The following is a 25,898-nucleotide window of genomic DNA, read 5'->3' as shown; positions in this document are numbered from 1 at the left end:
TAATTGAAATCTCACTTATTGTTTGCTTAGCTCAGATTGATTGCATAAGTGCTCCATAGTTTCGGCTTTGTTCACGGCACAAGTGTAAACTCGCTGCTTAGTTCACAGTTGAATAGCCTTGTTGCATTCACTTGTTTTCTAAATAAACTTTGTCACTTAAACGTTCCCTGTGCTCCATCTGCATCCTGCATTGGAGTCCTTTTCTCTCGGGTCGGCTACGACTGTGACGCAGACTTTTATTAAATGATTTGAACACAACATTGAAAGCAGAAATAAAACCCTAGAGGTTGTCTTTATTATTTGGAACAATACACAAAAGGACAACCAAGAGAACCTGTGAGGAGTTGCCTACACATGACTTCAGAAGCAGGATTCAGAAAGTCTTTGTTACAGCAGCATTTTGGCAACATCATTGGCTGTTTCTCGTATACGAGGAAGACCAACTGGTCAAAAGTTACCAGTACTTTTTATGCAAAAATGCTGATAAACTCAATTTATTTGAGTTGTCTTAATTTAGAAAACACTAAGTAAGCCGGAAGTTTTGCTTCTCACTGCGGAAGGATGAAAGATGTGTTTTGAAAATGCCAGGTCACTACCGTCCTTCTCCCTCGCGGATCAGTCCGCATGTTCATAGTGCCAGCATTTGTTATGGAATATGTTGATCAAACCTGGAGAAGCGTCAGCTCAAGATGTTATTGTTGTCATTGCTGTGGATCTTTACCTGATACACTGACTTGGTGAGTAAATGTTTACTCTTATTCATTCTGATTTTGTGGCTTCTCTTAGTTTAGCACCAGGTTTATAATCTTGCTAGCTAGTTAGTGTTAGCCTAGCGTTGCTGCTGCCGCTGTGCTCATGTTTCTTAAAAATTAACACCACAGCCTTAAAGACCTTTTATAAAACTATTTCTGTGAAATTTTCTGTTGATTGTTTGAAATAAAAAAGTGAGATAAGAGCCCAGACCAAATTCTTCGGGAGGTGCAGCCCTTAGGGGTGGGGTGGTGTGGGGTGTATTTTCAATCCATAACTAACTAACTAACTAACTATATATATCATGTTTATGTAAAGACTGCAGGGGGGGGTTGAAAACAATATACCAGGAGTTAGCTGTGCTCGCGGACTCAAGCCTTGACCTCCCGGTCAGCTATCGCGCTGGTGGATAGCAGAGCTCTCTGAAAACGTGGAAGCACTTTTGCAAATATGTGATATTTTGATAAATTAAGTAGATATTTGAGCATTACACAGCTACATTCTCGCCTGAAAATATCTTAAAAGGTTATTTTGTGACCCAGAAAGGGTAGTCTGGGGGGAAAGGAGGATCGCATTTGTCTGCCGCGGTTGTCGGAGCCTGTGCGTACTTGTAAGCGCGGCAATGGCGGAGGAGCGCGGCTAAAACTTAATTATCATCTCGACCTCCTCTGATGACCTGTTTGCTGTTGCATGCTGCTGAAAGGCAGTGGGGAGAGGGGACACTTGGGCAGTGCATTTATTGCAGCATATAATGTGTTTTCTGGATACACTGTGCTTTTTCAACATTCAAAGATTGATGGCACCGTGTCAGAGCACTGGCTATGAATTTCAGACGGATCAGGCCTTAACTTAACAAAAAAGTTGTCACTAGTTCTTTTTCTTTTCTTATTACCCACAGCTACATCCACTTCTGTCGGGCCTAGGCTGCTCACTAGGGCTGGGTATCATCACTGATTTCCATAATCCATTTGATTCCAGTTCTCAAAGTCCCGATGCGATTCAATTTAGCCTCAGACAATTAGAAATATTAAGTTAGAGTTAGAAATAAGTCTGTTCATTTATCAGTACTGATACATGTGAGACTTCATCAGAATTGTGAACGTCACAGCAGATGCCTTTGTGTGAAAATAACTGAGAATAAAACACAGAAAAACATGAAGGAGATTTTTCTGGCCTGGCTTTTTATAGCAGATAACCTTAAAAATATTCTGCAATATTCTGTAATTTTGCACAATTTTAAAAAGTTTACATTTCTTCAATATTGAACAGCAGAAAATAGGCTTTCTTGTCCGAGGTCATTTAAGTGAAAAAAAGAAAAAGAAAAGAAAAAGACAGCGGCCGACTGGTGGGTAATAAGCGAATGGATAATGCAGAAAACAGAGATTTGAGACGGGAAATTGTTCTTGAAGTACAGAGAGAGAGAGAGCTGTGCATGAAGTGTGATTTTTATCGTGATGGAAGCAAAACAGCAAAACTTAGAGGGAATTCATGACGATGTTTATCAAATGTGAAGCGTAGTTTGCTGCTTCTTTTGCTGCTGGCTCGGTGAATTTTGGTTGGAGAGAGACAAAACCTGCAGCTCAGAATCAGCGCAAAAAGACGTAAACACAGCGCGGACCCGACGCATCAGAATCGGTGAGCTCCGACAGCGTGTCCGTCTACGTCCCGTCGGGTGAGAAAGCCGAGAAAGACAAAGCTGATTCTGATGCGTCGGTCCGCTCTGTGTTACGTCTTTGTGTGGAATCCGTGTGCCTGCTCTCATTTGCTGTTTGGTGGTTGTTGAAATAGTTTTGTGAGCTTTAATCTGAGAAACTGGCGTTTCTGGCAAAACACGATTATATTTAAAAGTCAATTCAGGATTTAATGAATCGATATGGCTTTATTCAAGCTACTCACCTCTCTCTATCCACCTGCACTTTCAACTGGACCACGGCCAATCAAAGAGGCCCCCCCCCCTGACTATCTCTGATTGGTTTAGTCCACGATAGGGACATAATGTGTGTCTGTTGTTGACCACAGGGAGAGTTGCAGCAATGTTTTTTTTGTTTTGTTTTCTTTTGTTACCCGAACAGTTGGTCGCACCAGTGTGACCAAATTTTTTTTTTTTAGTCGCACCATTGAAAAATTTGGTCACATTTGCGACCAAATTGGTCGCACTCTAGAGCCCTGCTTATTACTTTTTCTGGGTCACAAAATAAACTTTTAAGATATTTTCAGGCGAGAATGGGGCTGTGTAAAGTTCAAATATCTGCTCGATTTATCAAGACATCACATATTTGCACAAATGCTCCGACGTTTTCGGAGACGTCTATTTTTTTATTTTTTTCATGCTTTGTGGCAGCTTTTGAACATCTGTGGCATCTATTAATGTCAAATCTAGCCTTTATTTAACAACATAAGCAAACTCTATGTTACAATGATAATAATTATAATGCATTGGATCTATATAGCGCTTTTCAAGGCACCGAAAGCGCAGCGGCCCCTCTGGCCAACACCAGTAGGCGGTAGGGTAAAGTGTCTTGCCCAAGGACACAACGACCAGGACAGAGAGGCCGGGGATCTAACCGGCGACCTTCCGGTTACAGGTGCCCTTCCCAACCCCCTGAGCCACGGTCGCCCGTGATTGCACAGCCATTAAGGATGAAATCAGTTTCTGAAAAATGTTCTGTTTTTTTCTCCCTCTGCTTGCTTCTTACTGTCTTTGAGGCTCGGGACCAGCACTCCTGTTGTTGGACAAAAAGAAATCAACTCAGTGTTTTGGTTTTCCAATATATTAGCAACTGTCAGTGAGATTTGTATTAATCAGGCTGAACTTTAATCATACTTTAGATCAGCCTGTTTTACTTATTGTTTTATTTGTGCTTTGGTTTGGGGAAGTTGTTTCTTTACTGATCTTTTCCTGTCTTCTGTTATTAGACTTGAGATATGACTGCACTATGCTGTTGCTGTGACTCCAGTTAATTCTACAAGACATGCTGTGTAAGTACACAAACAACAACAGTTTGGTCTGCATTTCTTGAAAGATCATGGCATAGCCCTTTTTAAAATGATGCTTTCATGACATTATTGTGTGTTGAGAAAAAATATTTTACTGTTATTTTATCATTGCATCAGAATCATATAATAAGCATTACATTAAAGCATTTATTGAAGCTATTGACATTACATTAAAGTTTGGATGACAGTGATTGTTATAACCTCATGTTAATCTTCTATTTACAGGTGTTAGTATAATCATATAATCTTTCATTGCAGGTGTAACCATGATCATCTTTATACATATTGCCGCCTGGTGCTTATTATGGAGTTGTGCTCAAGTCAGTAAGGGTTAAAAGTGTCAGGATGAGGGAAATATTTTGCTGCTACTATTCATAACCATCATCATTATCATTGCATTAATCATCATTTCATCAAAGCATTTGTTGAAGCTGTTGGCATTGCATTGAAACTTGTGTTACAGGTGTTGTCATGATCATATGTTGACATTTGTATTACAGGAACAGCCATAATCATTGTATACACATATAACATTAAGGTTAAAACTTCATATAGGTTTATAAAACACATATAGTACAGATAATTTAGAAACAGGCTGGAGTGAAGGCCTGAATGTAATCAGCTTCTGGTGTAATTTGCTTTACTAAAGTCTGCTTAACAACAGATGATAGGTGATGGGTCAACAGGAGGACAAGTTTACGGGGACATCCAAGGTCTGAGATCATCGCCATATTTGGAAAGAAGATGCTAGAAAGAGGAACTTCTGTGTCTGACTTTGGCTCTAAAATTGATCATTGTCTGTACAAGATGCAAATGATGTTCTTAGAAATACAAAAATATGTTATAGAACGCAAGAGGAGGCGTTATACTCCGATGCTATAAAAACCATTCTCTGTGTATATTTGGGGAAGAACCTCGCAGATGTGATGCTGTGTGCTTCTTCCCACGCGTGTGTGTCAATAAACTCTTCATCTGATTGCATCCTTCTGGGCCTCTGATATTTTGTTTTGGTTCTCAATATCTCGAATCAGGACAAAAGCTACAGTCAGCGGGATGTCTGACTGATCTATTGAGGGAAGTGGCTCAGAGCGTAGAAGGCCGCACACGCTTACAAAACACATATACCATGTTATGCATCATTATCCTTTATTCATTTATATTCTTTTATTAAGCTTTGAGTAGTGGCATTTGATTAGAACATTTATTCAACATATTAGCTGTATGGTTTCAGTTAGGTTATTCCACATATGAAGAGTTGGCCTCTGTCCTTACAGACAGAGTGAATGCTGAGGTCGAGGCACACACGCACACACACAAGCAGTAGTTAAACACGTGTGAAGGGGAGAGTTCAAATATTTAGAAAACAGTTTGCAAGGCCTTGTAGCTGTTTGATTGTGCTTGCAGGAGAGACTGTTTGTTCCAGGGGATAAGCAGAGTTAGAAGATTACTGGGAAGGATCTGGCCTCGGGAAGAGGAAGATGTTCTTTTAATGTGTTAAAAGTTGTCAACATTGATTGTATTGTACCTACTTTACGCATGAGGGGACGTTCTAATACCCTGAGGTTCATAAAAACTATTGTTGTGTGGTTTTCGGTGAGAGATCGATGCTGTCGGCGCGCAGTATTCATCTCCCACACGTGTGCATTAAAATCATTGTTTTGACTTGACCCGGCCGGACCAGTGTTGTTATTTTGGTTTTCCTCTTGTATCCATCCCCAATATTTTGAACTCGTAACAGTGTTGGTTGGTGGTCAGGGCTATCCAGACTGACAATTGGGACATTGAATGTCAACTCTCCAGTGGGGAGGGAGCCTGAGATTGTCTAAATTTGAGTCTGTTCTATACCAAATGCAGAAAAAAATATTTTAAGAAAGCAATTAAGTTCATGTTCCAAAAAATATGATTGTTTGCTTGCAGGACAACAGGAGAGATGGGTCCTCCGTCACAGATGGTGTGGTCAGTGAAGATGGTCGCCTGCAGGTTCAAGCTCATTGCATCTCCAACCCACATCCACTGCCACTCTACTTAAGGGAAGTTAAAGACTAGAGCAGGGCGATATGGCCAAAAATAATTATCACCATATGTATTTGAAAATTTGCGATAACGATATAACTGACGATATAATTGATGCGAGACAAAATACAACTCCACAACTTTACTAGCGCAAAAAAACCCAAAACCCATCCATTTATTTTCACTTAAACAAGCAGCTGTTTTTTTTTATGCATTAAAGCTATATCAAAATTTAACAGTGCAAATGCAAATTCCTTGCTGAAAGTTTAACCCAAATGCATTTCCAGTAGAAATGGGCTGACATATCCTGAGCATAACCATTTATAATATCCACTGAAGTTAAAAAGAGGTGCTTTGCAACATTAAACTGCAGTGTGTCTGTGAAGGTTCTCAGTCATCCAGGTCATCGTAGACTAAGGAGCTTGGAAAGAAAAGCGTCTGGACTTCTTGAGTTGCTTGAAGACGTTTCACCTCTCATCCGAGAAGCTTCTTCAGTTCTAAGGGGAACTGAAGAAGAACTGAACTGAAGAAGCTTCTCGGATGAGAGGTGAAACGTCTTCAAGCAACTCAAGAAGTCCAGACGCTTTTCTTTCCAAGCTCCTTATTAAACTGCAGTGTGCCAAATAAAAAAGCCAAATATGTATTTTTCGGACCATAAGGTGCACGGGATTATAAGGCACATTAAGTGAAACAAAGCAGTCAGATAAATCAAACTTTATTCTACTCATTCTTCTTGCTTCCTCCACTTCTGTACCATTGATTCATTAATGCTGTATTCTATCACAGCTGCTCTATTCCCATGTTGTTGCTGTATATTAATGATAACCTCGTATTGTGGATGGATTATCTCAGTTGTGCTCCTGACTGAAGTTTGGTCCGTTTACAGCATCTTGCCATGTGATTGCATTTGTCCCTAACCACCACGAACCCTCACGTTAACCTTTATCGAGTGGAAAAGTGTTAGCGTTTATCCTCCAGCTTCACTGTTTATGTTATGCTAACATAGCTGTGTCGCTAGCGATCACGTAGCACATCATTATATACCACCTAGCCCAACTTCAGTAACCCTACAAACGTCACTGCTGTTTAATTTTCTGTCTTCATTTATGTTGGAAGTGATAGCAGAGCTATACGTTTGAATTTTTTCAGAAATCACTCAGTCAGAACATGCTATACCATGCTTAGGTAACTAGCGAGCTAACTTCCGCTTAAATGTAATAAATTCTGTTTTCATGGATGCCTGGATGTTAAACACCTGGTAAAGCAGCAATGCTGATCGTTTTATTAAAGATGAAAGAATTTAGACAGTTTTTAACTCTCAGTGATGCTGTGTGTTCGGTTGACTTTGGGACCTGAAGCGACAGAGTTTAGGACCCAGATGACTCCCAGATTTACAAGCACCTTAGTCCGACAAATATGGCAATAATGACGGCCCGCTTGCATGTTCTACAAATCCACATCACTGAAGTTGCACCATTTTTACAAACCGATTCTGGTTCATCCGTTTCACTCAACAATCAGCCATGTGCGTATGAAAACAAAGGCACTGCGCATGTGCGTTTTACCCATATTCTATCGCTATATTTCATTTTCTTATCGTTGCCTAACATTGTACCGGTATTACCGTGAACGGTATAATATGGCCCAGCCCTATTAAAGACTTTCTTCTGCACCTACATTTGGATCACCTCGATCCATGACAGTCATTCAGGCAGTAATGCCTGGACTGGAAACAAGTCATCTTTAAAATATTACAACATTCCAGCTCCTGTGTTGGAATGAAAAACAAATGTGTTGTTTAAATTAGAGACTGCACTTGTGACAGAACAATAAATATATTTTATCTTGATTATATAAGTAATGTAGGAGCCATATGAGTTGCTCTTTTTTGACTAAGTGGGTTGGTTTAAATGGACTCACTGTATTGGTGCACGGGTGTGGGGCGTGCCTCATGGGTGTGGTAGATGATAAATGTGGTTGCACTCACCTGTTCACTGCACCTGATGTTGGTGAGCAGAAAGGTAGGGTGAGCATGAGGCAAAACTTTCTGTTGAGCGCAGCTTGAGCGCAGCTTGAATGACTTTGATAGATTTTGACTGTAACTTGATGTTTTTTGTATAGTTGTGCACTAATTGATGCCATAGGCCAAGTTGTTATTTGGCATACTAATTGGTAGTGATGGGTAGATGAGGCCTCGTGAAGCGTTTCAGCACATTCCCCAAACTGTGTGGACACAGTTTTGCTGTTTTGCTCCATACTGACACCTGCTGGACCTTAAATATCATTGTAGGCAACTTACTTGAGACTCACAACATTTCACAACAATTCAATGACCTAGTCATACTTATACACTGTAAGGTATTGTACTTTCTATGGAATCATTTTATATCTTTTATGTTGCAAATATTGTAGACATCACCAGTGTGTGAATGGGTGGATGACTGGATGTGTAAAGCGCTTTGGGGTCCTTAGGGACTAGTAAAGTGCTATACAAATACAGGCCATTTACATCTTTAAAATATAGTGTGAATCACATTAAATGAAAATTAAGATGAAAGTATTGTGAATGTAATATTACCCATTTGACTCAGTTTATTATAAATTTCTATTCAGAAATATAAGTTTATCCAATCTTTTTGCATTTAGTCTATTGTGTTTTTTTTTTTTTTTTTGTTTTTTACACCTTTTCCCCAGCTTTGGAAAACTCACAGGCACAGATGAAGCTGGGGTACACAAAAGCTGTAAAGTCAGGTGGAAAAGGTTCTGATAAGATGTCTTCCTATTCCCCCAGTACGTTAAAGGATCCTCTGATCTTGGAATTTTTCTCTCTGACACTCTCCACAATACTAAGGGGTTGGCAGTCCTTTATAATAAAATTCAGGACTGCTTGGTCCAGAACAGTCTTCCTAGATGCTTGATTTGAAAAATAAAACGCATACTAATAAAAAAAAAATGATGATAAAGCTGTTCAGTGTCAGTATAGGCCGACCTGTGTTCATTCTCAGTGTGTTTCTCTCCTCATTTTCATGTTTGGCTCTGTAATGCCTCTGTAACACTGAGGATTTGCTTTTGTTTGTAAGAAAGCTCTGCAGAACAGATGCAACATTTATCCTGCATAAAATGAAATAAATAATTTACACTTCAAGTCAAATTGCTGTTTTTCCTATTCTGGTAGATTACACTGAAACAAACAGTTACCTTATTTGCAGTTAAAAGATCAAAATGATCCCACACAGCAGAAACGTTTTTCTTTCGGGCTCCATTTTGTTATGGAGAGATGTGTATTTTTTTTTCTTTGCCAGAGTAATTTTGTGGGGGTTTTTTTGGTGGCGACTCATTCCGTTGGCAGATACGGATGTGGTACCTGTTAAACAGAGTTCAGGGAACAAATGAGCCTGTACAGAGTACTCAAAATAAATAAGTTGTCCAAATTTAGTCATTTTTAGCTAAGCTTTACTCAACTTTTTTTTTTTTTAGTTCTGGGAACCAATTAGATTTTACAGTACACTTATACTTGTTTGCTATACCATAAAACAATAAAAGAAGGTACAACCTCTTCTCGTGACCGCAGGATGTGAGTGTGTATGCCAGAACACTCTGGAAGGCACACAGAGTCTTTACAGACTGCTAAGGATCAAACCTCTATCAACATGCAATTGATTATAAAACTCTAAGCATATATGAGTAAATATTTCTAAGCATAAATGACAATCCAATAATATAAACCTGACACAAAGTGGCAAAGAAAAGCTTTTTATTTATATTTTTAATCTCAAGAAGCAACAGTGAAATCACACAGGAGAAAGATCTGTATGTAAAACGTGGGGAGAGTATTAGTTTCCTAGCAGCTGTGCTGGCTTGTCACACGTGTTATTCATTGTGATGGTTCATTGAAAGAGCACCAGTGTGACGGTACCATAGACTTCAACCAAACTAAGGCACACGATGCAAAAGGCGATAAAGACATGACTCAATAGCTTTGTAATCACTGCTGTCAGCTGAGCTTTGTTTGATGGTGGTTCAGGTAAACAGCAGAAGAAGAGGAGAAAAGATAGTCCTCGTTCCACCACAGAGCAAAAAAAGAAGAGGAAGATAATGACGAGGTGATGATGAGGTTTCTCTCTGTGCTCGTAGTTTCCTCCTCAGGCTGCACACAGCTGAAATCTTCTGTTTCCTGTGCACTCTTAAAGTACTGGTTTTCTCCTCAGGGGTTTTAAGGTAATAAGTCACCTGCTGTCACGCTCTCATGGATTGGTTAATGTTAGCAGTAACTTTGTGTTTTTCATGCTCTCATGTCTGAACCCATCATGTGCAGGTGATCTACACCGTGCTGAGACACAACAGTACTGATGTGCAGTGGTAGATCCTCTTGCAGCACGCCATCCACCTGGATGATGTGGCCAAGAAGGAGAACAGCTCCACCCACCAATTCGTCCACAGCTTCCCGTTGTCAGAGCCAGCCGGCTGGCTCAGCAGATACATCTACATCCTGACTGTAGGTGGGTGTAATCAGATTCCTGCTGTAATCACCTGCACAGGTGTCCTGCTACAGTTTTCCTTTGGGTGCTAGTGGCAGTGACATCGAAGAGTAAACACTGCCCTGTGTATGTGTGTGTGTGTGTGTGTGTGTGTGTGTGTGTCACAGAGTAGTACTAGGAGTGCCTCCTGAACCTCTGGTTTTACCGCCTCCTCTCCGTCGTCCTCACTCTGTTCAGCGTGGCTGTGGTTTGGTCCAAGTGCACCTTCTTCACCTTCTTCAGCACGTGGCCCGTCCTCTCGCTGATTGTCATCCGGTTGGCTGAGAGGCTACAACTACCAGTACATCGAGGTGAGCCTGAGAGGGCAGACGCTAGTTTACACACAAACCGTCAGACACAGAGCTTCATATTTCTATACAGCCTCTAAAAGTGTTTAAAGCTGCTGTGTGATGGAGTGCTGCACAGCTGAGTCTTTGTTGTGTTACAATGAAGGAAACGTGACATGTGACGTTTGTTTCAGTGCTTCGTTGTTGAAACACGATCTCACTTCATTCAGAACGCTGAGCTCCTCTTGTTCAGCTCACTGCCTCGTAATGCTTGCTCTCTCCACCAGATGGCATGCTTCATCACAATCTTCTTCCTTTGCACCTGGTATTGACTTAGAGTTTTATTGTCATTGTGTAGTTTCTTGCACAGCGAAACTGGGTAGCTGGACCACAAGGTGAAAAAGTAAAGAAGGGAAAACAATATACAATTAGGGGGAAACAAATAAATAAATAAAAAGCAATATATATGTATCCATATATGTGTGAGTGAACTATATACATGGTGTGTGCGTAGGAAACATTGAAACATTGTGTGGTTGTATACAAGGGCAGTTATATAATATAATAAATAAAATAAGGGTGGAGGGGCCATGGTCATTTAGGGTGGGGGTGGTGATTCCAATGAGACCAAAATATTGCACATGAGCCAAAAATATTGCACAGAGCATGGAAAGAGTGAGATATTGCACATAAGACATTGCACATAATCTTCTTGCCAGCTGTTGTGCAACCAGCGTACCACACGGGGATGGCATGCCCCAGCACACTCCTGATAGTTGAACGGTAGAAGGACACTAAGAGGTCAGTCTGCAGCATGTTCCATCTCAGAACCCTCAAGAAATGGAGGTGCTGCTGGGCTTTCTTCACTAGGGCTGATGTGTTTGAGGACCAAGATAGGTCCTCAGATATGTGGGTGCCAAGAAACTTAAAGGAAGACACCATCTCCACATAGTCACCCTTTATGGAGAGGGGAGGGGGATCAGTTCTTGTTTTTCGGAAGTCCATGACCTCTTCCTTTGTTTCCTTGGTGTTTAGGGTAGAGATGGCACGATACCACTTTTTTATGTCCGATACCGATATCATAAATTTGGATATCTGCCGATACCCATATGATTCCGATATTGTGTGTTTCTTAATCAATAAAACTGTTTTTTAATATCTCGCTGCATTTTGTATAAGTTCATACTCAAGTTTAAATAAACAACAACACTAAAGCTAACACTAAAGCTATGTTATTAGATCAATAGCAGCGTCAGAGTGGATGTGTTGGAGAAGTCTGTTCACACTCTTTGTTTGCATTAAGAGTTCTGACAGCCCACGGGAAGAAGTTGTTCTTTAGTTTGTTGGTTTTGCACCTGATGAATCTGAACCTTTTTCCAGATGGCAGGATGTTGAAGAGATGGTGGCTAGGATGGAGGTGGTCCTTTATAATTTCTCTGGCTCTGGAGAGACATCTTGAGCTGGCAATTAGGTCCAGGGAGGAGAATGGACAGCCTGATGTACAGTCCTAATGACCCTCTGTAGCCTCTTCTTGCCAGCTGTTGTGCAACCAGTGTACCACACGGGGATGGCGTGTCCCAGCACACTCCTGATAGTGGCATGGTAGAAGGACACTAGGAGGTCATTAACTAATAAGTACGGGTAAAGTAATACTATTTTTATTGGTATAATCCCCATTATATATACATATTTTTTTGTTTTGCACTGCTTGTATAGGCAGTGTAAACACGTTTGTGTCTTTTAAAAAATATATTTCTAATCAGCCACACAAAAGTTCTTGTTGAACAAAAGGAAGGGGGCAGTGGTTTAAGGCTGAATGCCCATCGGTTTGTAGCATGTATTTGTATATGCCCACATGGCAAAGTTACTGGTCTTAATTTAGTCTTTGGAAATAAAGACCTAGATTTATAGAGCTTTCTTTGTCCATCCGTAGCCAGTTTTGTGTTATACTCAAGGTCAGGTCTGCTGACCAGTTGTTTCAGCTCTCACTAATGTAATGGTAAGAAAACACAGATCACAATAGAAGGTCAGTGCAAATAGTTTTATTGAACTAAACTGGTTGCAACAATTCTGTACAAGCAAATATCTGGCAGGAAAGAAATGCAGTTTCATAAGAATCTGATTCCCGCTCCAAACTGGACCCCATCACATATGCTGCAAAGACAATAAAGAATCATTGAAATGTAATTGAAAGACAATTATTAGCTTATTTCTGTTGCACATCATTACAACTGCAATGTAATAAAGATCTCCAAAATTTGATTCAGTTCATCTGGATGTAGCATTTTGTGAGAAAAACGTTTTGTCACTCATTCAAGTGACTTCCTCAGTCTCAGCTGACTGCAGGTTTTCCCAATCTTATAAACAGTACATTTGCATAATGACTGAAAGCAGCCCACCAAAGGAACAATGGGCTGGGAGGTCAGTTCTTTAATCTTAATTATGCAAATTCTCATGACCATTGATCAACAACCACTGACCAAAACCCACTGATCAAAGAACACTGATCAATGGCCATGAGTACCATTCACTGAGAGTTGGGGAATGGCTGCAATCGCAGCATTGTAAGATGGCGAAAGATGTACCCTTAGGCCCCCTCCTCGATTCAGAGATGGTCTTTCCCTTTTCACGTAAATGGCCTCCTTGACTCTGCGCTCAAACCGGCGTTCCTCCCGGTCCAGGATGTGTACTACATCATCATTGAAAGAGGTAGCTCTTCTGTGTTGTGCCATCTGCTTCGCCAGAGGTTGTTTGGTTTCCCCGATGTATAATTCCTGGCAATCCTCCTGGCACTTAACAGCGTACATTATGTTACTCTGTTTGTGTCGGGGGACCCGATCCTTGGGGTGGACCAATTTTTAAAGTAATACTATTTTTATTGGTATAATGACCCTTATATATACATATTTTTTGTTTTACACATGTGTTTTGGGGTTTAAAACACATGGGGTTTAGCCACAGAGACCCGGTGTTTAGAAAAAATGCATCTCAACTGCTCCGATACTCCTGACACATATGGGATCACTACAGGTTTTCGCTTGGGCAGCGGTTGTCCTACTCTTCTGGATCGGCTGGAGCTTTCTTTAGGTGTCTTTCCAGCTTTGACAAAGTCCAGCTGGGCTAACCACATTTACTCAGGGCCTTCTTGATGTGCGGTTCTTCTGCCTCCCTGGCCGCTGTGTCAGTGGGGATGGTGTTCGCTCTGTGTTGTAGCGTCCTGATGACACCCAGTTTGTGCTCCAGTAATACAGAATTTGTTTTAAGTAATCCATTTCTTAATTTTTCCATAGCAATGTTCTGACACTGTTTCATACTTGCCACACTTAGAATAATAGGTTATGTAGTGTCACATTTACACAGATCTGTAATGTACAGTAAATTAATTAGTGATGTTAAAGAAACCACCACTATACTTAAATTTGATTGCGGTCAGTTAGAATGTGTTGCTCTTTTCAGTCTAAAATTCGTCATTCATTGTCTATTTACATTGATTCTATTGGCCTAATATTTCTTTAAATAAACCGTAAATAAGTCCCAATCAGCTTAGCTTAGACTAGCTGATAAAATTAGCATTACCTGTCTCCTCTTTGGACTCCCATGGGAATGCAGTAATTCAGCTCAATCCTGGCAATGTTCCCCAAGCGCAGCACAATGCCCAGTCCATATGACCAACGAATACATTCAGCCAGTTTCTTCAAATGCGCTTGTGGCCCCTCACCTTTGCAAAAATGTACATATGAACCCAACCATATAGGCAAATCTGAGCAATACTTGTCCTAACAACATAAAAATCCGTTCTTGGTAAAAATAAGCATAAGAGAGAGATTAGATAAGATGAGATAACCTTATTAGTCCCACACATGGGAAATTTGTTGCAGAAAGTGGACAGTGCAAAGTTACAGTAGCAAAAATTAAGAAAAACAATGGAATAGGATAAGATAATAAGAATAAGATACTATATACAATAGAATAACACTATATTGTTAGAAGAAAAATTACACTTGGTGTTATTGCACATTAACCAAGTTCAAAGTGAGTCAAACTGAATTCAAAAGTTCAGTCACAAATCTCAAGATCTGACAAAGCCCTAGCATGATTAAGTAACAGGTACTCATCTGTTTTAAAAGCTCACCATAGTTGAGGTTACAAAGGTTCCCAGCATTGAGGAAGAAGTGGGTTCGGAAGAGGTCACCAAAGCCTCCCATGCTTGGTCTGAAGGGTAGAGGGGTGTAGAGGTGGAGGCCTCCTGCCCAGTAGGCTTCTCCCCCCAGGTAGTCACCTGCCATACCAGTAAAGCCAGCACATAACCTTTTAATTAATCATCAAACTTCATTCTGGTTACCAAGCAGCTTATCTGAGGTAATGCCTCACCTTCACTCTGTGGGCCCATACGGTACATACTGAAACCCCTGATACTGTTGGGACCGCCAAGATAGAACCTAGAATATCAAAAAAGTACAAAACACACAAAATATTTATATAAAACTGAACTTTATATGTCTTTCCCTATAGCAATTGGAAAAGGCTCCAGCCCACCCGCAACCCTGAACCGGATAAGTGGAAGAAAACGATTGATGGATGGTTTTAGGGATAAGACTAGACAGATTAAATTTTTGAGCCACACCAGAGTCAGACAGTCATTAAGGGAGGCAGATAAATCTGCTTTGAATTAGTAAAAAAAGATTCTATTTGTAACTACAGAAACCGCCCAAGTTTCCCATTATAAAAAGTGGTCTTTTAAAGATTTAAATGCTAACCATTATAGATGTTGGACAGCAACATCACTTTCAACAGCCTAATTTACAAAGCTCTAGGAACATCAAACCTCTGGTTAGTAATGCCAGTGTGCTGTGAGTTTTTACCTGTCTGCTACACTTGTCGGCTTATCACCAATGGGTAGAAGCAAACCACCCCACAATGAGGCAGAAAGGACCTGAGGGAAAAATTCAGTGTTTAGTCAAGCTGAATCAGCAAAAAGAGGGCAGCTGTTAACAGGCTATTTTTTTTTCATTACTTTATTATTGCACATCAATAATCATTAACCATAAATAGTCAATGAATTGGCTAGTAAAGCTATCTAATCAGCATAACAGCCTTTTTAACAGGCTAATTTTAGGGAAGAATTTGTGGCAACTGACTGAAATGTAAAATGAAAAATCTCACTGAGTCCCAGAGGAGTGTTTTGTTGAGCTGGATCTCAAAGTCTTCCTTTAAGAAACTGGCATCTCCCCCAGTGTAACCAGCAAGTTCCTACACAACGACCAAACAAAATATCAAACTTGTTTATGATAATAGTCACTAACTTTCTACATAGCATTTAAAATGGATCTAATTTAGTGGTGAACAACAAACCTGATGGATCTTCAACAGACCACCCTTGCTGGGAAGGATGGAGGAGTTTCTGGTGTCAATCACCATAGCATGCTGCAATTCAAAACATCATATTTGCAGGTTTATTTCCACAGAGCCTTTGAGAAAATTCCAGCTTTTTCCACTTTTCAAAATAAGCATTTGACTTGATACTAAAGAACAGGTTTGCCATGAATTGTCTGACAGAGAAGCTCATGAGATTATGCAGGGATTTTAAACCTCACTGTAAAACAAATAAATCTTAATTCAAAAACAAAAAACAGACATATACCGAGAGTAAGGACTTCAGAGAATGGCCCCTCTCCTCCCGTATAGGAAAAGAGGCAGCGCGGGTCGGACAACCAAGCTCTCTCCATATTGCTTCCCACTTCAGAGTTTGGCTGGTCTTCCACACAGGAAACTATGGGTATTGATAACCAGATGCCATTTAATAACTGTTGTTTGTATAGAATTCAATTCTGTATAACCACAGACTATACATAAAAGATGGGCAATTTGAGATCAGCGATTGATTAGTGAGGACCCATTGTGAAAGCATTTTTACTGTTGATTCCTGATTGTTTAGGAACTGGATGAAACGAACGATGGGTGGATCTGATTGAGAAACAAAAGAACAATGGCGTCTGAAACGGTAATGACTGTCAATCACGCGACGACTGAGGCACACCCTAAAGCAGTTAATAGCGGCTGCAATTTACAAAATGAAAGTCTTGTTGTTTAAAATAAAGACTTCAAACATGTGACTGAGCCTTTGAATTTATGAGGAAATTGTTTACCGAGTGAGCTAAATGGCCCTTTTTCCACTTCTACACAATCAAACTTCTTTTGGCAAGCAGAGGAGGCTTTTCAGAATTAGCTTGAGTTTCCAGAAGCTACATTAATTTTTTATTAGTGCTGTCAATAGATTAGAGAGAGAGAGAGAGATTCCAGTTTAAATAGGTTTAGTTATACAAAACAGAAATAGGCAGGTATTTACGCTCAGTTCTGCAGATATGCCTCGATCCGTCTCCCACAGTGAACTCCATGGAAACTGACCTGTGACTTTGTAGACATTCAAAGTGATACTGAAAATGATATGAACAGAGAAAAACATCAGTACAGTAATGCTAGAATTTCTTTGCAATTACAAAGTACACCCACTGACAGTTACGGCAAAGAGTGCTCTAGCATTTACCTACTTAAGCCTCAATGTCAACAACAGCATAGTGAGGTTACTTATAGCAAAAGAACAAGCACTCGTGCAGACATGGTGGAGACAGATGTATAATATTATGATTTAATACATTTTAAAAGATTTAATTTTCTAGATTGAAAAAAAATTAAATTCTACTGTTTAACTTGTTGCTACATTGATATTGGGTGACTCATTACAGGTAATACCTATGTGCATATGATTTTCATATCTTACTTGCGTTCAAAGTTTCCAGGTTGGGGTTTGAAGAAAGACAGACCATATGAGTTCTCTTTGGTACCATAGGAGAAATGGAATGTCAGTTTTTCTGCACGACCGAATACATTGAGTAATTTTAGGCCTAGTCCCTGAAATGAAGGATAATCAACAAACTGATCAGCATTTCCCTAATATTTATAATATTCAAAATACATTGAACTAAACAGCTGCATAAACACACACAGAGAAAATGTACAACACTGCATTACTTTCAGAAAGTGGAAGATGACATAAGCTCTTTTTGGCACTAACCATACTGCCTTCAATGTTTCCAATCATTTTTTGGGGGCTGGCTGTCATACGTCTCAGCTCTGTGACCTCAAAGGTCACATCAAGGCCATTGGGAAGAGCATCCTCCCCTGAAGAGAAAAAAATCAAAATATCTAACTGCTATACATTTACTCAGAAGCAATGACAACAATGCAGCACCAGTAAGGAAGTAGTTCTTTCCAGTTACCCGGGTTTGTGTATAAACTTGTATAAACTGATGTGGAGTGTATGTGAGCAAACTGCAGAAGTGCAACAATTTTTTTTTCTGTTGTGTGTCGCTGCAGACATGGTAACCTGCATATGGTAGAGACATGCGTTGGCACATTAACCAGCTCCTATAACTCATTTATACCTTTAGCTGAATCTAGAGACCTGAACCTGAGATCAATGTTGTTTTACTTCATGGACTAAAGGTTTGCTAACTCTAGTTTCCACTTTAAACGTCAGCAGTCTTGGTATTCATATTCTGCATCCAGACAAGCAACAAGGTCAACTTTGGCCCACTGGATGTAAACTGTGAAAGTTGCAGGTTGGTAAAACACTGTTCCTGAAGCAATCAGGACATTTTCATGTTTGTTACTACACAAACATGAAAATGTATGTAGAATTAAAAGTATTTCTAGTTCCATACAAGTTAGTTGTGCCTTTTCCAATATGATCTGTAAATTCGTGTGTATGTCTAGTAACAGCAGACAATGAACATACAAAAACAGAGCTCTACTGCAACTGCACTGACTCCTCTGAAAATATCTCAGGGTGTTCATCATCTGTTCTGTAGATAGAGTGGTAATTACATATGAAAAACAAATGAACAAGAAATAATATCCTCTTTTTGCACAGATTTTGGGGACTAAGGTGTCTTTAACTTTGCCTCTAATATGATGAGATTATATGTTATAAGAATAAACTTATTTTGCATTTACAGAAAGGTGAAACTAGAAGGGAAAAAAATTAATTATGTAGTTATCATGCACTGGTTTTATTTCTCCAGCCCACTTGAGAGCAAATTGGCATGTTTATGGCCCATGACCTAAAAGTGAGTTTGAATAATGTATTCAGTATGAACAATAAGATCACTTGTCTGCTATTAGTAAAAAATAACTTGTGTTTATACATTACTGTGACTCAGAAAATTGGCTGGCCATATTTTAAGACAACTGTTCTCATAAATACAACATTTCAAAAAGGTTCGGTTACTTTTTTGCCACTATATCTCACATGAATAAGCCTGCAATTGGACAGTCATAACTTTTAGATTTATGTGTGGACAACAAGGAAGAGCATATGAATAGCTGTCTATGGAGTAAATCTATGGAACAGCATGGAGAAGAATTTGAACAGATGCACAAAATCTGTGTGTTAATCAGTTAAAAGAATATATTAAAAACACTTACAAAGAAGTATTTAGATGAGACAGGGTGTTAAATGCTTAAACTCTACATTTTGATTGCGATGGTCAAAATTTAGTGTCATAACTATTAACATTTAAAGCTTGTGTGCATGTATATATTACATTCTATAACAAAAAGAAATATGATGAGTTAAATAGAGGTGTGAATGAACAAGCATTTGCTTCCTCCTACGTCTTTTTGAGCTGGACATGGTCAACATTTTTTCATCACGTGAATAGGTTGGCTTTCTTTCATTCCTTCTTATACGTTTGAGATAAAGACTTCATTGTAATATGTCTGATATGTAATCATAACAAAGTCATTTTTGAAGACCACACAGTGACTTCCAGTACCTCGTGAGGTGTCGATAACAACTTCAACTTTTCTGAAGATCCCGAGACGCAGAAGCTTCTGTCGCGCTTCATGGGACTTTCGCATAACCTGCACAACAGATTCAACTATGTGTTACATCTACTCACAACCATAAGCTGAACAGAAAACAATAATTTCACACATATTAATATGTACCTACATCAATCAAGTTCTTTGCCTGGAAAACATCTGAGATTTCATAAGTCAGCAGGTCCTCCTTGGTTCTTCCAAGCCCGTCTATATGCACTCGTTGAACCACAACCTGAAAAACAGAGAAGACAGACGCACAAAAAAATGGTAAAGATCCCAAAGAGAAAAAAATATACATTTATTTATATATTTGTATGTATTTACATAAATGTTATTATTTAGATAAATTGGCTAATTGTAAAATATATATAAATAATACTAAATAATATTAAAACAATGATATTCTCAAGAAAACACCTTTTTTAAGAGTTAGCAAGCAGAGTGTAATTATAGTGTAAAGATAGGTATTGCAATGTGACAGTGGTAATCAGAGTACGTCCATTTACAATCTGGCACAGAATAAATCTTACATCTTTATTTTCAAGAACTTCCTGCTTCGGCTCTTGGTCCATCTCTGGAGCATCAATGTCGTCAGCTTGAACTCCTAACTCTGGCCAATGCATGGGCAGAGGGTCTAGGCTCTGCAGGACATAGTAAAATGTATATATTGGATAACTGGATATATAATTACTTCACATAGTGTTTTACTGAAAAAACAAAAAGGACTGTGAAATTAATTGTGCATATATGTGAATATGTGCATAGAATTTATTTTATTTTTTACAGGGTGATTCAGGCTTGGGGCTCTATATACTGTTGGGGACACTGAAGTCAGGTCTGTGGAAATACTTCTAAAAGGTTAAGGTTTCATAAAGGGAGTTACAATAATTTTCTTTTTTTAAAATTAAAAAACGTTCTCCATCATTTCCAAAATTCAGATGAAAAAAATCAAAACAACTATTTAAACGACTTACAACCAAACTTGATATAAGTAGTTTAAATAGTTAATGCAAAAAGATTACAGTTTTGTTGTTGTTATTACTTATTATTACTTATTAAAGCATGTCGGTAAACTGCATCTATCTGGCCCTGGATGTGATCCCAACTTCCCAGTTCTGTCATTAGTAAAACTAATTTTGATTTAGGGCTATACTTCATTTTCACAATACATTTCAACAAAAAATAACATTAATGTAAGTATGTAGTTATATTCTTAACTCCACAGTTCACATCTCAATAAACTGAGTATTGGGTAAACAGCATGTTTTTGTGGGGCACATTACCAATGCTGACAAGAAATCTCAGTTTTAAAGATATGGTATCATCTGAATGTCTGAGCCTTGTTTGTATCTTGTTGAATTACAGTACAGAGGGCCTCTCACTCCAGCAGCCACTCTGCTGGGCATACACTGTGCAATTTTTTTCAGTCGCGTTATTCAGCTCCTGCTCAAACTGTACGATTGACTCGCAGGGGTTAGAAGTTCATAGGTCACGATGCAGGGTCTCACACTATACGGCCCGATGCTCTGATGCGACCCGAGTGCTCACACTGTGCGTCCATAACATGAAGGTTAGAACAGAAAACTGTCGCTCACTCTCCCTCTCTGTCTTTCACTCAAACAGACACGCACACCACCACCATCAACTTTGCTAAATTGCTAATGAAAAACATTGATCAGGCAGCTGTGATTGAGCAGCAATGGTCCATCCCGTGAACGAGACTGTGTGTGTTGACAGACTTAAACCTGCACATGTTTTTCCGGACAGTCCTGTAGTGCCGGCTCAGACCCCTCGCCGTGGCCGCCCTCCTTCGACGGGGTTAACAGGCTCTGGTTTTCCCCCCAGGACTGCCCCCCGGCCACCGGCGTTTGAGCCTCCTCCTGCCGTTCCTGCTCGCCTTCACCAGCCTCGTTCACGGGATGGACCTTCCTCTGCCTCTTCTCTCCCTCCCAGGTTCAGTCGTTCGGGCCGTTTGCTTAGGCCCAGGGTCTTGGACTGCATAGAGACCTGACTGTGTGTTCGGGGGGGGGGGGGGGTATGTGTGGCGGACCACCAGGTGGCTCCACTCACACCCTAGTTGAAGAGAAGTGCTGGGTAGAGATTTTGGCGGTTAATGTATGTGAAGTGCTTTTGTTGAGGGTGTGTTAATAAAGTTGGAGTGAGACACGGAGACCTATCCTGTCGTTATTACATACCTCCACAGTTTATTTATTAAGCGCTTTTTATAGACAGGTAGTCACAAAGCGCTGCACACAGAGATAAAAATAAACAGTACGATAAATATGTAAATCCAACTATTTTCACGGTTTTTGGTCGTGATAATTTTATGAGGCCACATCGAAAAGGCTCGGATGAGCTTTCCAAAGTTCTACAAGTGCCTCCATCGCTTGTGTTCAGATCACACGCCGCACTGCTGTGCTACTCCGTCTTTTTCACCAACGTTTATGTGTTTGCGCGTGCGCAGTGTGAGCGGCTGCGGTGACACCCTCACGACGTGTCGAAGCGATTGATGATCGGGAGCTGGTCGTGAGGTGTTAATCGCTTCTCGTTACCCCACGTATACTACACGATGCACGACGAAGGCCAAACTCGGGCCGATCACCAAAACGGTCGCACAACTCAAAAATCGGCTCAAAATGGGCCAAAAATCGCACAGTGTAAGCCCAGCATTAGACACAGACACGGAGGTCAAAGTCCCAGTTCGCACGTTTAGCGGAGTTTTGCTTACCCTGGTATGGACGGTACCCATGCTGAGCTCCGCAGGGCGCTGTCCCAGCAAAAATGACTTAACTTTGAGACGAAAAAAATAAACTAATTTAACCTACAAATCACCGGAGAAAGGCGAAAGGCTAGGGACCTCCTAAGAGATTGAAAATGTGACGCAAAGGATTCTGGGTACGAGTGGCTAGCGGTACTAGCGCACGCAGGCTTTCACAAGAAAACAGCCACACAGCGATAAAAAGAAAGACAAAGAATGGCAAGAAGCTGTTGAATTATTAAGTGCAATAACCATGACAGCCACGGGAAGCCGACGGGTAAAGAGATCGGTTTTATCGGAATACGTTGTGGAAGAGAAATTGTTTAAGCCAAATGTTGTATTGAAGCGATCAAGTGATGAATAACTGTTTTCCAGTATGTTGTTTTGCAATGTTTTTTTTTTTTTTTGCATTGTTGATTTGTTTTTCACCGAAGCAGCTAATAAAGCATAATGGAATACAGTTTTGCTTCTTTCTTGTAAGATTCTATAATAGAATGAAATAGTAATGCCAGTTATAAATAAAGACAATAAATTGAATGAATTACAAAACACTCATTTTATTTCTATTAGATCTGAAAATGTTATGTAATACTACAACCTGAAAAAACAAATAGATTGCGTTGGCCTGTACAGGAGATAGAGGGGAAAAAAATGTAACAACAGCTGTGAAATGGAATAGTCCAAATCACCAAAGTAAACTGGACCTGGGCTTGTTCCAGGGATCTGAAGTTACTAAACACTTTGTGAGTGTATGCACTCACACTTAGGACCATATAATAATAAATATGTCCATGAGGAAAGTTGGGCAGTACGCTAACATCTTTACTCCACTCTGTATGCTCGTATGGGTCTAACCCTTTCACTCCTTTGATTTTTTCCTCCTACGTTTTTTTGCCTTTTCGTCAAATTTGTCTTTGTACAGACCGGCGGTGTTCTCCGTCGTTTTGTAGATAACTCTTTTGGGGCCAAATAAAATGCAAGTAGGGATTAAAACCACAGAAATAACGATTACCAGTGCTGGAAATGCTTGCGCTTGATGCAGTGTTTTGATTTTGTTGCTACTGGTACCCACAATGCAATGCGCGAAAGTCACGTGGTCTGTCAATCTCAAATCCTGTCCCCCCCCCAAGGTAACGGAACAGTTTCTATCCTACAGCTGTCAGACTCCTGAACTCCTGACATCTGACCAACATTAAACTCATGGACTGAACATACACACACACACACAACAGACAAAACAAACAAATTGACAACTGTACCCTCATACACACAACAATTAATCATTATGAATAATAATAATAGTAATGATAATAATAATTATGAAGTGCTTGTAACGGTTAGTCATGCATCAAATCAAATTATCTCTTTCCCCCAACCTGGATCCATTTGAGTTTGCATTACGGTTAAAACGCTTAACCGATGATGCAATTTCAACTGCCCTTCACTCAGCCCTCACACATCTGAACACTATAGACTCATACGTTAGAATGCCGTTCATAGACTTCAGTTCAGCTTTCAACACCATCATTCACAAACTGGATCTGCAGAATCAACCTTTTGGGATTTACTTATCTGGATGATTAAGCATGCATAAAGACATTAATTTATTAATATTTACTATTATTATTTTTATTAATCTTAGCAGCACAAATAAAAAAAATTGCAGCACAAATGTAGCACAAACGTTTGACATCAATTTTGTTCAATTTGGGTGATGGGGGGGGGTTGACCTTTTGAGCTTTACATTTTCATTAATAGCTTTAAAACAGAAGCAGCACAAATGACAATTTTAAGATAAGATAAGATAAGGTGACCTTTATTAGTCCCACACGTGGGAAATTTGTTTTGTCACAGCAGGAAGTGGACAGTGCAAAAGTTCTGAAGCAAAAATTAGAATACAATAAGAATAAATACAGTACACAACTGTACAGAATAGAATAAAATCAAATACTATATACACAGTAGAATAAAATAGAATAAAATATACAATAGGATAAAAATAGAATACAAATGCTGTATAATACAATGATGCCAGAAAGGAGTATTGCACTTAGTGTTATTGCACATGTGTGGGTGTGTGTGTTTGATCAGTTAGTCTTTGTTGTGGAGTCTGACAGCAGTGGGTTGGAAAGACCTGCGAAATCTCTCCATCCCGTCATTAGTAGCACAAAACAGCACAAACGTAGCACAGTTGATTGACACCAGTTTTGTTTGATTGAATTAATATTGGGGGGGGGGGGGGCAGGGTGACCTCTGATGACCTCTAGAAATTTTTATTAATATCTTTAAAATGATAGCGGCTCAATCAAAGATTTTTGCAGCACAAACCAGCACAAACGTAGCACAAACGTAGCACAAACGTTTGACATCAATTTTGTTTGATTTGGGTGATATGGGGGGGCTGGTTGACCTTTACATTTTCATTGATATCTTTAAGACAGAAGCAGCACACATGATACTTTTTGCAGCACCAACCAGCACAATCGTAGCAGGAATGTTTTATACCACTTTTGTTAGATTTGAAGAAGGTGGGGGGGGCAACTTCACTCACATGACTTCTACACGCTCCACAGACAAGGTACAAAAATATGTCAGGCTACTCAATAGCGGTAGCGTCAAATCCAAAGCCCTATAAGGACGCGGACATGTCACTTCCGGACCACGGCTTCTGGCAGTGCGTGTTCAAGACAACCATGATGGATAAAGGGAAGGCAGTCAAACTGCAATAAATACAATCATTATTCCACAAATACTGTTTTTACTGCGGTTCTAGTGCTAGCAGAAGTACTAACAATCATGAATATAATGTTAAACATGAACATAGATGTGGATAATGACAGATAGAGGTCATTTCAACAGGCTGCATTGACTAAAAACAAAGGCAAAAACAAACCATTAATGCTGTGCCTCTTTTGGTTTGAATTTATTGGTAGATAAAGATACACATTTTAACATTTCAAACCAAACAGTTCAAAGCTGGGATGGGCAGTAAAAACATCAACACTTCACAGCTGTACATAAGTTGCTGAGCACCTCTCCATACCTTGTGTCCTTTAACAGAAAAATAAGTCAACAATCGTCCTCGCAAAACGCTGAGTATTAAAATTCTGGTAAACACTGGCTGTATCCCAATTCAGGGTCTGCAGCCTTAAAGGCCGCATTTTAAGGCCGATTACGTCACAGCGACGCGACGAAGGCTGTCCCAATTCGAAGGCTGCTCGAAATGCGGCCTCAAATGTGTCCCAGTGGGTGTGGATAATTTTGCCGGAAAAAACGGTGGAAGCGGAGCGGGCAAAGAGTAAACCTTTAAAAGTAAGTACTGAATATTATGTAACTTACTTATGTGCAAATGTTTAATAATGAAGAACTTTAAAACATTACTGTTGGCCACATGCCGGCAAAGTTATGTGACATTAGCGATGTTTGTACTTTCAGCGTTTACTTGGTTTTAAAGCCTCTACTTTAAAATTCTTTCTTTTTATACATATATGTAAGCATTGAGCCAAATTTAGTAATGCCAACAAATTAAACGAACAATATTTGTCTCTTATATATCTATGTATACACTGTCAAATATACTTGTCTTGGAGTGAAGATTTAAGGTGATGGGAAATATAAATAACTGCAACTTGAATCTTTACTGAAGCTCAGTATTTGACACAGAGTTCACTCATATGAATTTCACTCACATGT

The 25,898-nt window shown here is 39.7% G+C and overlaps 1 protein-coding gene across 1 annotated transcript; it reads right to left on the bottom strand.

The window, feature by feature from the left end:
- Positions 1-12,672: 12,672 nt before the first annotated feature.
- Positions 12,673-22,196, bottom strand: LOC134632128 (sorting and assembly machinery component 50 homolog A-like). The gene is made up of 15 exons (XM_063480726.1): positions 22,176-22,196; positions 19,978-20,088; positions 19,578-19,679; positions 19,399-19,486; positions 17,637-17,743; positions 17,343-17,473; positions 16,911-16,998; positions 16,206-16,334; positions 15,917-15,988; positions 15,728-15,814; positions 15,427-15,497; positions 14,936-15,003; positions 14,697-14,843; positions 14,141-14,282; positions 12,673-12,718 (listed from the first exon to the last, which is right to left on the bottom strand). The coding sequence occupies exons 1-15, from the start codon at positions 22,194-22,196 to the stop codon at positions 12,673-12,675; spliced, it is 1,410 nt and encodes a 469-aa protein (XP_063336796.1).
- Positions 22,197-25,898: the final 3,702 nt, after the last annotated feature.

The sequence above is a fragment of the Pelmatolapia mariae genome, linkage group LG7 (genome assembly GCF_036321145.2).
Source record: "Pelmatolapia mariae isolate MD_Pm_ZW linkage group LG7, Pm_UMD_F_2, whole genome shotgun sequence".
Taxonomy (NCBI): domain Eukaryota; kingdom Metazoa; phylum Chordata; class Actinopteri; order Cichliformes; family Cichlidae; genus Pelmatolapia; species Pelmatolapia mariae.
This window is presented reverse-complemented; position numbering and strand designations above follow the sequence as displayed.

What these genes read in the sequence shown, in the direction of transcription:
- LOC134632128 (XM_063480726.1), bottom strand. Translation starts at nt 22,196, where the DNA reads ATGGGTACCGTCCATACCAGG. An exon ending in AAGTTCTTGAAAATAAAGAT is followed by an intron (nt 19,680 to 19,977) that starts GTAAGATTTATT and finishes TCTGTTTTTCAG; the next exon opens with GTTGTGGTTCAACGAGTGCA. An exon ending in GCATATCTGCAGAACTGAGC is followed by an intron (nt 16,335 to 16,910) that starts GTAAATACCTGC and finishes CAATACCCATAG; the next exon opens with TTTCCTGTGTGGAAGACCAG.